General features: G+C 47.1%; 1 protein-coding gene across 1 annotated transcript; it reads left to right on the forward strand.

The window, feature by feature from the left end:
- Positions 1-13,451: 13,451 nt before the first annotated feature.
- EI90DRAFT_2882467 (uncharacterized protein) lies at positions 13,452-14,628 on the forward strand (the record flags this gene model as incomplete). The annotated part of the gene is made up of 2 exons (XM_039053929.1): positions 13,452-13,529; positions 14,374-14,628. Coding segments are annotated over 2 exons (333 nt in total), but the record flags the coding sequence as incomplete, so codon positions are not given.
- Positions 14,629-15,460: the final 832 nt, after the last annotated feature.

Here is a 15,460-nt window from a genome sequence, read left to right on the forward strand (position 1 = left end):
AGGTGATGCAGACGTAGGTGGGTGGCAGAGTGTCAGGGGATGGACCCCGGGTCCCCATGACCCCTCTCTCTATAGCCCACAGCCCCTGTGTGTAAACAGCCTATCCTACTGTGGGTAAGAAAGTGATATAAACAAAGGGGCAAGTAGATACACTTGCCTACTGTGGGTAAGAAAGTGAGAAGAAGGTTAACTTCTCACTTTCCCACAGTGGCCCCAATATGGCGAAAACTTCCGGGGATACCTGGAAGTCACATGAGGTGGGATCCGGGGTCGGATCATGTGGCGCACGGAGCGTGCGGCGCGGGAAGTGCGTGGGAAGTGGAGTGGGTCCGGATGCGGGTCCGGGTCCGGGCTAAGTCAGGGTATGTGCCCTGACACAGAGTGGGAGAGAATTGAAAGAGGAGGTAGTCCTAAGGTCATTGGCATTGACTGGAGGTAGCAGAGAGAGATTGGGAGGGCTAGTGGAGGTCTTAGGAGTCATGTGTGGATAGAGTGGAGGGAGGCAGAAGATCTGGGATATGACAGGTACTAATTTTGTGAAATCATTGATAAATTCCCGATTTTCCTCATATTTTCACATTTTTACCATCATTTTGATATATTGGATGATATTCTTTTATTCTTCTGATGCCCTTTTCAAATATTTCGCTTACAATGGGGTCCAGGAGCCATATGGTGCCAATATTTCCCATCAATCATTTCTAAAAATGTTTATCCTTTATATTCCTGTACATACCAGGATTGAGAAATCAAGTTCTCCCCTCCAATTTTCTCTAAGGCACTAGGATGTGTCAGAGTTAGTGTGAGTGTGTTAGAAATTCCTACAGTAGGAGTAAGGGCAGTCATCTAGCCCACAAAGAGTGGGTAGTGGACACTGAGCCCGGACCTTGCGGAATTTCCAGAGAATTTCCTGGAGTTTTAGGATTGAGGCCAGTGGAGAAAAGGAGTTTTGTGGAGAGTTTCCCCCACAAGCTTGGTTGGCACTGAGAGCTGCTAGCTCTCTTGCACCATCATCCCCTTGTCTCCATTCAGATGCCTTTGTTCCAATTCAGACCCCCTTCAATTTCCTTGTGCTTTCATCTCCCCATTATATACAGGCACTTGTACATACTCATTTTAGACCCTCAGTCTAAAATCAACCAGAAATGCCCCCTAGAGACTTCCTGCTCACTGCTTCTGAAATTAAGGACCAAATGGACAAACAGCAATGGCACAGCACTCCCCTTGAGTCACTGAGGCCAAGGTCCCTCCTTGCTAAGTCTCCAGTTCCTCTCCGGAATCATCCACTCTCACCCAGTTCTAACAAGGGCACACACCCTGACTAGCCTGGACCCGGACCTGCATCCAGACCCACTACACTTCCCCTGCTCCATGCTCCATGCACTGCATGATCCATGACTTCTGGGTATCCCCAGAAGTTTTCGCCATATTGGGGCCACTGTGGGAAAGTGAGAAGTTAACCTTCTTCTCACTTTCTTACCCACAGCAGGTAAGTGTATCTACTTGCCCTTTGTTTTATACCACTTTATTACCCACAGTAGGACTGTGCCCTGGACAGGGCTGTTTACAGGATAGACTGTGGACTGTAGAGAGGGGTCATTGGAACCTGGGAGTCATCCCCTGACAACAACCTGGTGGACTGGGCATGACAGAGGGTTGTCATGTCCCACTGCCCATCATCCTGCCAGTCACCATGGATGCCAGATGACCAGGACCCCATGATAGAGCCTGGGGACAGGATCTATGCTGCAATCATCATCTCAGGATGGGGTCACAACCTAAGGGCAACTATGACACCCTCCAAGTGAATGGCCCAAGAGGCTCATGAGCCAGATGCTGTAGGTGGGATAATCACCCACATGCAGAGCCAGCTCAGATACCCGCTTCCACCATTCAGAAAACCCCTTCCATTCATGCTACAACCTGATACAAATTTGACATCTAAAAATAGTCTTAATTCTTATGATTCTGAAGATACCAAGAATATCCTAATTGGTGGAGAATTGATGGAGTTCTGTGCTAGGTAAGTTAGGCATGGCAGGTCACGAGCATGTGTGGGCATGGGAATCTCAAGTGGCAACCCAGAATTCCTGCCTCAATCATTCCCACAGTGTCTAATAAATTGGTAAAAATGTTTATGAGAGTTCTCTCTGGCTTCATTTTCAATTTTGGCCCTTAATCCCATAAATTTGTTGAGAAATCACTTATTGTTTCATATTTTCATATTTTGCCATCATTTCAGTTATTGATTAATATTTTTTTATTGTTATTGTTACCCTTTTTTATTATTTTGCCTAATAAGGTATGCAGGTACCATATGGCACCAATATTTTCCATCTATTATTTCTAAAAATAATTATTCCTTATATCCTGTACATACTGGATTCTGGAATAAAAGTTCTCCCCTCCGCCAAATTCTCTAAGGTGCTAGGACATGCTAGAGTTGGTGAGAGTGTGTGGAATTCCAACAGTAGGAATAAGGGCAGCTGTCTAGCTCACAACAAGTGAGTAGTGGATGCTGAGCCTGGACCTTGCAGAAATCCTGGAGAACCCACTGTGGAGTTAAGGATCGAGACAAGAGAGAAACTAGAGGTTTGGAGAGTTTGGCCCCCACGAGCTTAGTCAGCATAGAGAGCCATGAGCCCTCTTTCAATGCAGAGCCCACATCATTCAAAGAGTTAGTGCTGGGCCACTACCAAGACTTCTGGGATGTGTTCTTGAAAGAGGCCTTCAACTGACTGCCCCCCTGGAAGCCTTGGGACCATGCCATAGACCTGGTGCCAGAAGCCAAACTGCCCAGAGGAAAAACCTTCCCTGTTAGAACTAGGTGAGAGCGGATGATTCCAGAGTGGAACCGGAGACTTAGCAAGGAGGGACCTTGGCCTCAGCAACTCAAGGGGAGTGCTGTGCCATTGCTGTTTGTCCATTTGGTCCTTAATCTCAGAAGTGGTGAGCAGGAAGTCTCTAGGGGGCATTTCTAGTCAATTTTAGACTGAGGGTCCAAAATGAGTATGTACAAGCACCTACATATAATGGAGAGATGAAAGCACAAGGAAACAAGGGGAATCTGAAATGGAACAAAGGCATCTGAATGGAGACAAAGGAAATTACAGCAGTGGAGTGGTACCAAAGGTCCATGGGTTAGACTCTATGGTATGTCTGAAAGGAGGTAGGGAGGGCAAAGCCCAGAGGGGCAGGAGGATGAGGTGAAGTGGGGTTGATGACTAACTGGCTAAAATGGAAGGAAGAAGTAGTCCAAATAGGGATGAGGGGAAAGTGCAAAAGATACAGTGCAAGCAGCAAAAGTGCTGAGAATGGTCTGTGAAGCTCAGAGGTTGCAGAGCTTATGGAGGTTGCAGAGCTTACAGAGGTTGTGGAGGTGGGGTTGGAAGTCCAAGGACTATTGGCAATGGTGTTTATGTAGAATGAGGTCACCAATGCAATGGACTTAAGCTGAGGTGGAGTCAAAGTCCAAGGTCAGAACCATGATGGAATCTTGGAGTGAAGATATGAGTGGTGTCTGAGTATGAGGTACAGGATGGTGGCAGAAGGTTGTAACTTGGCAGAGGTTTGGTGGAAGAGGGATGGGGGGAGAGGAGTGATGAGGAGTGATGTCTGGCTCAAAGAGGGATATTGGAGCAGATGGGGATAGGGTAGGAGAGATGAGAGGAGTAAGAGGAGGAACGAGGAGAGGAGTGAGGAGAGGAGTGATGTCAGGTCTGAAGGTGGATATTGGAGTGGACAGGGATAGGTAGGAGAGGGATGGAAGAAGTGGAGGTGACGTGAGGAGTGAGGAGGGGTGTAGTGTCCAGTCTGAAGGTGGATATTGGAGCAGACAGGGATAGGGTAGGACTCTGGAGGTGGTGAAGTGGAGGGTCCAGGAGTCAGATTGGGATCAGGTACGTATGGATATGACATTCCCTCTCTCACACCTGGAGCAGAAAGAGCTAGACAAGTTCCTGCATGAAAATCTACAGAATGGGTGCATACAGCCATCCAAGTCTCCAACGGGAGCCCTGGTCTTCTTTGTCAAAAAGAAGGACAGGTCACTATGCCTAGTCCAAGACTACTGGAAACTGAACAAGATCACAGTGAAGAACTCATACCCCCTCCTGCTCATCTCAGACATTCTTGCCTGCCTCCACAGGGCCAAGTACTTCTCAGCCCTGGACCTGCACTGGGGGTTCAACAACATCCAGATTAAGGATGGGGACAATGTAATATCTGTCCTCTGCCACCACCTTCCATCACCTCCAGCCATCTGTCAGGGCATGCCTGCCCCACCAGGCTCCACCTGGCTCCACTTCACCTGGTGCTATTCCCCCTCTTTCTATTTTCTCCTCTTCCTATTCCCCCTCTGTTTCATTCATTCTTCTTTCCATTTTCTCCTCTTTCTATTTCTATTTACACAGATGACCTTTCCTCAAATTGATGTACTATTGACCCACCCACAATGCATCCACTGCCCACCCAGCCCTGGGTGCTTTGGGCAACCTCCCAGTGCACCTAATACACACACTCACAGGGGATCCCTTTGGGAACACCCAGATGGCTGGGGCTGTGCATGAGGATGATGTGGCAACCCTCACATGACCCAAACTGCATGTATATAAACATACCTGGGGTGGGAACTGAAGAAGTAGCCTTCTTCTCACCATCCCCACTTCAGGGCCAGGGAGCCTGTCTGCACCAGGCCCATTGTTATGCAAGCCTGCTTCATCCCCTACTGGGCCCTCAGTGCTGGGTGATATACCCAGGCAGTGCTCTCAACATCAGCAAACTTGGTAGGGAGCTCTGTGAGCTCTGTGAGCAAATTGAGTCTTTTTGCTGTGCACCCTCTACACATTGGGTGGAGAAAATTAAATGTTTGAATGATTTTGTTCTCCTAAGGATGCAGAAGTGCAAAGATAATATGTATATACATTTTTGGAAATGCATATTAAATGGCCAGCATCATTACTTGAAAAGCTCTATGAGCTCATAGAGCTTTTTGTTTTTAAATAATGGATGGTCTTCATATCTCCAAGAAATCTGCTTAGTTATTTTGGCACCAGTAGTGCAAAGATAATATGGATATGTGTGTGTGTAAAATGGCCATTGTCATTGCTCTGAAAGCTCATATACCTTTTGTGTTTACTAAAATCAGCACCTTATTTGTTTATTGCTATTTACAAAATATGAGGAAAACTCTGAAATTCAAAAATTTGCACTTTATCTTTCATCTCATTTCTTGCTCAAAACTCAACCAATTTTGATGATTCTATGTGAATTGGAAAGCACCAAAGTGTGGCAATGTAACCATGCATGTTATGTAGGGTATAAATCAGTTTTAAAAAAGTGTTCCAAATGAAGTAAATTAAAAATACCACCCAATAAAGCAAACAAAAAGCTGATGTATTCTTCAGATATCATCCAAGCCTTTGACACCAAATTTCCCATGGTCAAAAAGCCATGGTTATTTGGCTCACCAAAACATGGTGGGAGACTTTTCTAACTGAAACATACATTGCTACATTGCCCCACTTTGGCACTTTCAATACACATTGAATTATCAAAAAAGCGATTTAATTTCTTTTCCAATTATTCCTAATTTCCTGAAATATCTCTCCCCAACTTATCCCAAAATTTCTGATTTTCCCCCTAATTTCCCCTGATTTTTTGGACATTCTCCATTTTTAGAAAGTCCCCCATTTTCTGAATTTTCCTTAATTTTCCCTGACTTTTTAGAAACCCCCCGGTTCCCCCTCATTTTCCTCCCATTTTCCCCTTCATCCCCCCCTCAATTTCCCCCCCATCCCCCCCTTCGATTTTCCCCTCATTCCCCCCATTTCCTCCCTCAATTTTCCCTCATTCCCCACCTCATCCCCCCCAATTCCCACCTCAATTTCCCCCCCATTTCTCCCCCATTCCCCCCTCCAAATTTCCCCTCATTCCCCCCCATTCCCCCCTTCAAATTTCCCTTCATTCCCCCCCCAATTCCCTCCTCAAATTTCCCCTCATTTTCCCCCCCATTTCTCCACTCATTTTCCCGCATTTTCCTTAAGTAATTTCAGATTAACCGCATATGTGTCATGGCCCTGCAAAGTCCCGCCCCTCTACCACTTTCTGCACCCCCATTCTTGCGCCCATTACTTGCGCCCGTTACTCGTGCCATTGCCCATCGCTTAGTGGTGCCAATAGTGGTTCCCGTTCTACAGTCCTGTAGCAGCGTCTCCTTCGTTCTCCTGCCACCACTTAGAGTTCCTCAGCCATTTGGCCGATACCATTTTATTCTTATTCATTCGCTTAACTAACTAGTGGTTGTTATGGTCACCATTGATCCGCTCCTTATTGACATTTGGTTTATTCCTTTATTGACAATTGGTTATTCCTTTATTGACATTTGATCTATTTGTATATTGACATTCTGATCCGCGTGCCTAGATTGTCGGCCTATCCATTCTGCCTCCCAACTTCGCCATCCTCTGTTCCATTCATTTCTTCTGTTCCATTACCCTGGTCCTCATCGCTCTTTTAGTTCTGTCGTACTTATTGTCCTGCTCCCATCCCGCGCCGGACTGACTGGTCCCTTCTCTGTTCTCCTTTCCTATTTATACTTGTAGTTTACTGTCGATGTACCTTAGTTCGAATATCGACTAGAATTCCCCCCCAAGTACTCTCATCTTAAGTTCGCCTCTCAACTTCATCCCTGCTTAAGTCAATGTTGCCGCAAGGTCTTTCCCGCTAACGTGAAATACGGGACAGCCTAGAATGCGTGGCGCAACGCTCTAGCAAAGTCGTTGAAGCCGAAGTCCCAACCCCCTCGACGCCTTGCAATGGAGTAGCTCATTAGCTAAGTGACCACTCACGCCGCCGTACTCCACTCCGCTTCCCGCGATCACCTCGAACACAGTTTCTGACAATATGTATATCCCTAAATTTGGTCTATATATTAATTTGGCTATATACCCTTGGTGTGTAGTGCCGCATTGGGGGCTGAAAGTTAGTTCAGTTTCCTGCATGGTAGGGACTTGGCTGTGACTCATCACATGATGCCAGAGTCAATGCTCTTAAATTTTAATTTTGATATCAGATAAATTAAACACTCAGGGAGCTCATATAGATAATAGTCCCCTGTGTGCAAATACAGCTCTATGAGCTTTGACTACTTTGGGGAGCTCTGAGAGAAGGGGACTTGCAATTTCAAAGTACTGAAACTCTGAGAGCTCTGAGAGCTCTATGAGCTCTATGAGCTCTCAGGCCTCCACATCCAGGTTTGCTGATGAACTCTGGATCAGTCCCTGACACCATCTTGGATTGCCTCCACTCTGTCATCTCTGTCATATCCATGCATACCCGACCCCGACCCGACTTCCGGACCTCCACCCTCTTCACCTCCGGAGTCATAACCTACCGCTGCCGTTCCGATACTCACCTTCGGTCTTGGCAACACACCTCCTCCTTACCCCCCACACCTCCTACTACTCCTCCTCCTACTCCACTCCCCCTCCACAATGCCTCCACCCTCCCGTAATCCTCCTACGCTTCCCCCGTCCACTCCGATACTCGCCTTCGGACCTGACAACCCTCCTCTCCGCCACTCCTTCCCCCTTACCTTTCCCCTCTCTCCTCCCTCTGGTACTCTTCCACCACCCTTCCGCCAAGTTACGACCTTCCACCGCTGTCCCGTACTTCCTACTCGGACACCGATCGTACCTTCGCTCCGAGCCTCCATCATAGTCCCGACCTCGGACTTTGACTCCACCTCGGTCTTAGTCCATTGCATTGGTGACCTCATACTATGTAAACACCATTGCCAATATCCCTCGGACTTTCAACCCCGCCTCCGTAACCCCCATAAGCTCCGCAACCCCCGAGCTTCGTGGATCGCCTTCAGCACTTTCGCCGCTTGTAATGTATCTCTCGCGTTTACCCCTCATCCCTATTTGGACTACTGCTTCTTCCCATTCTAGCCAGTTAGTCATCATCCCCACTTCTCCTCATCCTCCTGCCCCTCTGGGCCTTGCCCCCCCTACCTCCTCAGGTCCTTCCTTATGACCTTTCGGTACCGCTCCGCTCCTTCTTCCCTTTGTCCCCATTCAGACGTCTTCGTTCCGATTTGGTTCCCTTGTGCTTTTGCCCCTTCCATTATATATATCGGTGCTTGTACATACTTGTGGGTTCAGTCCGAAATCGACCTGAAATGCCCCCTAGAGACTTCCTGCTCACCTACTGTGAAATTAAGGACCAAATGGACAAACAGCAATGGCACAGCGCTCTGCTTGAGTCGCTGAGGCCAAGGTCCCTCCACACTAAGTCTCTGATTCCACTCCGGAGTTGTCTGTATCCGCCCATCTCTAACAATCTCCAACCTTGGAGCCCCCAGATCCTGCAATCTCCTCTGACTCCCCCAATGGTCACCACCCTCCCATTTCAATTACCTATGCCTCCCTAAGTATGAAACCCTGAAGGTCTCTGGACAGCCCTGACATCTGCAAGTGCACCCCCACCTCCACTGGGTCATTTGGTTGCCTACCCTGCAAGTCCACCTTTGGACTGTGCCCCATTCCACTTCTGGGATATAATCTGTCAACCCCATAGGCCAAGTCGTCAGCTGGCTAACCCTTGACCCTGTTAGGTCAGCTCTGCCCAGCCCTTGCCATTTATGGGCCTGCTGCCTAGACTTCCGCTGTATCTATATATACATACACTGCTTGTAGATACTGCACACCTCAGTGAACAAATGAACTAGAGTTATACCCCCTTTCTAGTAGACTCCCCAGTCCATAAATTAGGGCACCAATGTGTTACTGGGCACAGCCCTCCAAACACAGAGTCACCTTTGTTTGCCCTGAATCTAGCTAGTCTCTGACAGATGATGTCAGATACATGGTGAGGAGGGCAGTGTTCCTGGACCTTTCCCCAGCTGGAGGTAGAGAACAGGTGGAAGGACCATGGCCTCAGCGACTTGGAGAGGAGTGCTGTGCCTACATTCGGTAACACTTTAGGAGTCTGGTCCTTAACTTCAGAACAAGAGGGCACGAAGGCATGAACTCTGGGGGGAGTCTAGTCATCAATTTTGCACTGAGGTGCCATCAACTACAGTACAGGACTTATGTGCATAATAGAAGACAAATGGGAACAAAGGGGAAAACCCAAGGGGGACTTACCCACTTGCCAGGTCAGCAAGCTCATGAGAGAATTGCCTTATTGAGCATTGTGGAGTGGGTAGGTGAAGGGTGGAATTAGCGACAGCTACTGGAGAGTGGGAAAGCCTTTGCAGAGTGGGCAGAGGTCCTAGGAGGTCCATAGTAATATTGGGTAGGTAGAAATATTAATAAATGTATAAGGTGAGGATAAGAGGTACCGGAGAAGGTACCAGAGATCAGAGGTGGAGGTGAACTGGAGGGTATGGCAGAGGTGTGGGGGGAGGATGGACCAGAGGTGGACTGGAGGCATGGCGGAGTAGAGTGGAGGTGAGGTGGAGTTGGTATGGATATGACAGATGAGTGGAAAGCAGTGTTTGTGACCAACTGGGGGCTATTTGAGCCCATGGTGATGTCTTTCAGCCTATGTGTGAGGGGACAACTCCCAGGTCCCCATGACCCTCCCCTATGGCCCACAGCCTCTCCTGTAAACAGCCCTGTCCAGGGCACAGTCCTACTGTGAGTAAGAAGATGAGAAGGAAGTTCTCACTTCCCACAGTGGCCACAATATAACAAAAATTTCCAGAAATATCTGGAAGCCACATGAGGCCCATGACCCAGGGCCTGGGGTGTCCAGCTGCATGGAGCATCCAGCACAGGGCACATGCAGGGGTGCAACAGCTGGGTGCAGGTGTGGGCTAGGTCAGGGTGTGTGCCCTGACACTATGCAACTCCCCCATGACCTTCCAGACAATGATGAATGACATCCTCTGGGACTTCATCGACTGGGAGGTTGTCATCTGTTATATAAACAACATCCTCATCTTCACTGCCACCCTACATCAGCAAACCTGAATGCAGAGGTCTGAGAACTCATAGAGCTCTCAGAGCTTCAGTCCTTTGAAATTGCAGGTCCCCTTCTCTGAGAGCTCTGAAAAGTAGTCAAAGCTCTGAGAGCTCATAGAGCTATATTTGCACACAGGGGACTATGAGCTGCCTGAGTGTTTAATTTACCCAATATTACAATTTAAATTTAAGAGCATTGACTCTGGCATCATGTGATGAGTCACAGCCAAGTCCCTACCATACAGGAAACTGATCAAACTGAGCTTAACTTTCAGCCCCCAATGCAGCACTGCACACCAAGGGTATATAGCCAAATTAATATATAGACCAAATTTAGGGATATACATACAGTTAATCTGAAATCACTTAAGAAAAATGGGGGGGGGAAATGAGGGGAAATCTGAGGGGGGGAATGGGGGGAAATTGAGGAGGGAATTGGGGGGGAATGAGGGGGGGAATGAGGTGGGGAATGAGGGAAAAATTCAGGGGGGAAATGGGGGGGAATGAGGGGAAATTTGAAGGGGGAAATTTGGAGGGGGAATGGGGGGGGAAATGAGGGGGAACTGGGGGGTTTCTAAAATTTTGAAAAAAAGTCAGGGAAAATTAAGGAAAATTCAGAAAATGGGGGACTTTCTAAAAAAGGAGAGTGTCCAAAAAATCAGGGGAAATTAGGGGAAAAATTGGAAATTTTGGGATAAGTTAGGGAGAGATATTTCAGGAAATTAGGAATAATTGGAAAAAAAATTAAATCACTTTTTTGATAATTCAATGTGCATTGGAAAGTGCCAAAGTGGGGGTAATGTAGCAATGTATGTTTTAGTGTTAGAAAAGTCTCCCACCATGTTTTGATGAGCCAAATAACCATGGCTTTTTGACCATGGGAAATTTGGTGTCAAAGGCTTGGATGATATCTGAAGAATACATCAGCTTTTTGTTTGCTTTATTGGGTGGTATTTTTGATTTACTTCATTTGGAACACTTTTTTAAAACTGATTTATACCCTACATAACATGCATGGTCACATTGCCACACTTTGGTGCTTTCCAATTCACATAGAATCATCAAAATTGGTTGAGTTTTGAGCAAGAAATGAGATGAAAGATAAAGTGCAAATTTTTGAATTTCAGAGTTTTCCTCACATTTTGTAAATAGCAATAAACAAATAAGGTGCTGATTTTAGTAAACACAAAAGGTATATGAGCTTTCAGAGCAATGACAATGGCTGTTTTACACACACATATACTTTGCACTACTGGTGCCAAAATAACTAAGCAGATTCCATGGAGATATGAAGACCATGGATTATTTAAAAACAAAAAGCTCAGCTCATAGAGCTCATAGAGCTTTTCAAGTAATGATGCTGGCCATTTAATATGCATTTCCAAAAATGTATATACATATTATCTTTGTGTCATATCCATCCACAGCCATCGACTTCCACTACCTCTGACCCTTCCGGACTACCTCTGCTCCTTCTTCACTCACCTTGGAGCTCCTGTATTCTGCAATCACCTCCACTCCCTTGATGGTCACCACCCCTCTTTTCAATATATTATCTATGCCTCCCTAAGTATGGAGCCCCGAAGGCTTCCAGACAGCTCTGACGTCTGCTAGCACACTCCCACCTCTGCTGGGCAATTCACTTGCTTGCCCTGCAAGCCCACCTTCGGGCCTATCCCTCCTTTCCATTTCTGCATTATTGCCTGCCATTCCGCTAACCCCATAACCCAACTTGTCGGTAATATTCAATTGGCTAATGTTTAACTCTATTAGCTCCACTCCACTCAGCCCTGCCATTCATGGGCCTGCCCTCACTGTAACTATATATATACTTAACTTGTACATAGGTTACACCTCAGTAATAAAATTGACTAGAGTTGATCCCCCTTAGTTCTCATTTCCAGTAAGTAAATTAGGGCACAGACATGTAACTTGGCACAGCGCTCCTGGCTTGAGTTGCTGAGGCTGAAGCCCTCTGCCATGGAGACAATCTTTCATCTCGATCCGGTCTCTGACAGTATTTTATTACTCCCTGACTAGTACACATCTTGTATGGCACCCAAAGCCCCTCGCACTCATTTGCAACTATGCACATTAGTTCCTAACTCTGCCTCACTGTCCCCCAAACCCTTGCAGCCTGGTCCTAGTTGTCTGGCGAGAAACCCAGTTGAGTTTTGCAGCTTCTCTAATCTAGAAACCCCTCTACTGTCGACTCCCATCATGCATCCTGTTAGAAATCAATCACCAGTTGCAGATTCCGACTTCAGAGACACCACGGAACAGCCCATAGACCCAGTTCACTTCTTTGGACTTGGTTCCGAGGTCCCCGATTTCGTTGACCCTCCTCCTGCTGATCCTCCCATCCCCACTGTCCCAACCGCTGACGATGCCAAACCCATCCCCAACATGGCTATTACACAACTAGCCCAAGCCATCGCTGGTTTGGCTCGTCACACCGGATGCCCATGTCAGGGATCAGCAATGACCCTGGACCCTATGCCAGCTGCGCGTATGCATGTGAGAAGTATGCCAGTAATTCCTGTCTACTCCGCTTACCTAAGCCCCGGTGACCCAGATCATCTCCGGGATTGTTCTGGAACATTCTATGATCACGTGATTCTATCGGCAATCTGTGTGGTTTCCTTATTGCCGGACTCTACATGTATATAGCTGACCCTATGTCAGGGCTCGGTCCTCAATCAGGGACAGCCCGACCTCGGTCCTAGGTGTGTGTGGTGTTCCGGGTGCTTGGGCGCTAGACCCCGTCCTCAGCTCCTCAAACTCACTGAAGGGACTAAGCGGGGATTGAGTTGTCATGTATTACAGAGGGTAACTACAACTTGCCTAAGCGGGGATTGAGTTGAGAAGAAGGGTAAGTTTCCCTATTCCCCGCTTGGCTACTATAAAAGGAAGTGTACTGTACAGTTCGTAACGTGATTCCGGGTAGAAGCCGAGCATGTTCCCGCGACTCGGAAAAGGTGTCACATGGGTTAAGGCGAGTTGCTCGCCTTAACCCACGTGACTTTTCCCGCGGGCTCACATGCGGGTTGAAGTTGTGAGAGGTATGTAGGGATGGGGAGGTCTGGGAAGGTGGTTCTGGGGTGTGGTTGGGTGCCCTGACAGCGGGGTCAGGGGCCGATCCCTGACACCCTAAGATGGGGACATCCCTTTCCCCCAGCTTTAATCACAACTAGGTTATTGGAGCATCTTGCACGAGCACGTGCGTCCCCTGACAGCCCACCACCTCCACCATCCTCCGCTCTTTGGACCAAGGTCTGTGCCGAACAGTTTGATGGTAAAGATCCCCAAGAACTCCGATTATTTCTGGTCCAATGCAAACTGAATTTCCAGGACTGTCCCCTCACTTTTGCTAGTGACTGCACCAAGGTCATCTTCATGCAATCCTACCTCAAAGGAATGGCCCTCAATTGGTTTGAGCCGGATCTATTATTCGATCAAAATTCTATGCTTCATCCATGATGGATGAATAACTATCAAGAGTTCATCAACAAACTTCAAATGAACTTCGGTCCTCACGATCCTGTGGGTGACACCGAAGTTCAACTAATGACCCTGGACATGAAGAACAGTGCAAGAGAGCTAGCGGCTCTCAGTGCCAACCAGGCTCATGGGGGAAACTCTCCACAAGAACTCCTTTCTCCACTGGCCTCGATCCTGAAACTCCTGGAAATTCTCTGGAAATTCCGCAAGGTCCGGGCTCAGTATCCACTACCCACTCTTTGTGGGCTAGACAACTGCCCTTACTCCTACTGTAGGAATTCCTAACACACTCACACTAACTCTGATGCGTCCTAGCGCCTTAGAGAAAATGGGGGAGGGGAGAACTTAATTTTTCAATCCCGGTATGTACAGGATTATAAAGAATAAACATTTTTAGAAATGATTGATGGGAAATATTGGCACCATATGGCTCCTGGACCCAATCGTAAGCGAAATATTTGAAAAGGGCATCAAAAGAATAAAACAATATCATCCAATATATCAAAATGATGGTAAAAATGTGAAAATATGAGGAAAATCGGGATTTTATCAATGATTTCACAAAATTAGTACCTGAAACTGGAAATGTGGCTGGGAATAACCTTTACGCGGCTAAAGAACATTTTACCCAATTTATTTGATGCCTTGGGAATGTGTGAAGCATGCTTTTCTGACTTCCCGCTTGCCTAAATTGAACTTCCCACACCTGCACATGACCAGATCCTGTGACCTGTGCCGTGGCCAACCTCCCCAACACTTAACTCCACCAAATCTCCACCGATTGGGACGATCTTGACATCGACGGATTCGTAGGAATTAGGAGTATTTTTAGGTACCAAGTTTGTATCGATTTATGGAACGAATGAAGATGATTTTTGAATGGTGAAAATGGATATCCGAGCCGGGTTTGCGTGTGGGTGATTATCCCACCTACAATGGGCACCACATCAATAAGTACATCATTGAGTTCAACCGACATGCATCTCAACTTCATGGTTATGGAGAAGCCATGCTCCGTCATTTTTTCTATAATGGATTGCCGGAATGTATCAAGGACAATATTGCCAGAGTAGGTAAACCTTCTACTCTTTCGGAACTTTGCACCTTGTCACAAACTTTTGATGCATGCTATTGGGAGCGTAAATCCAAAGTGACATGTCATGCGAAACCCTCCTCCTCCAACGTCTTCGACAAGTCCACTGCTGCTTCTCGCTCTGACCCCATTCCTTCCTCCTCCTCGTTCAACTCTGCTTCCAGTAGCAAGCCTCCAAAGGACAACAAAAAGTCCGAGGCCAGCTCCGCTAAGCTGGATCTTTCATCAAAACTCGGAGACAATGTGTCAGGGCAATAGCCCCGAACCCCGAGTCATATGTAAATTAGATACATATAGTCACGTGGGTAAGCAGGAACCTCCAGGAAACTGCTTACACACCACCATAAAATACACATTCTTGTATCACTTATGGCTTTGTGTGCTGAGCTACCCAAAGACCTCACACTTTTTTAAGTGTATGAGGTGTGTTTTACAACACAACCCACAACAACTACATACTCTTAACATCTGACTCGGTAGCACCTATGGCACCTAAACACACCCACAAGGGCAAAGTCGCATCTGCAGTGACACTAAAAAGAATTGAGCAGTTTATTAAGAAACCGCAATCTCCCATGATGGGAGATTCAAACCAAAAGCCGTCGTCAGACGATGATGAGGATCAACATGATCCAGCATTAGCAACCACCTCAGGGCTGGTCCCTGAAGGTTTTAGAAACTTATGTGGAGTAAGGGCAGGGCCAAATACCCCCAGAACTCCACAACATACTGATCTAACCCAAGCTGGGGAAGATCCCTCACCTCCTCACGAGGTGATCGACTTGCATGAAAAACGTGTAAGCGCCGAACGATCAGCCCAAAAAGCTGATCGGATAGAGTCGCAGGAAACTCCAGGGCCCCAATATCCCCTGGAGTCCCCCCTCATGTCCCCAAG

The sequence above is a fragment of the Cantharellus anzutake genome (genome assembly GCF_015039405.1).
Source record: "Cantharellus anzutake strain C23 chromosome Unknown EI90scaffold_50, whole genome shotgun sequence".
Lineage (NCBI taxonomy): Eukaryota > Fungi > Basidiomycota > Agaricomycetes > Cantharellales > Hydnaceae > Cantharellus > Cantharellus anzutake.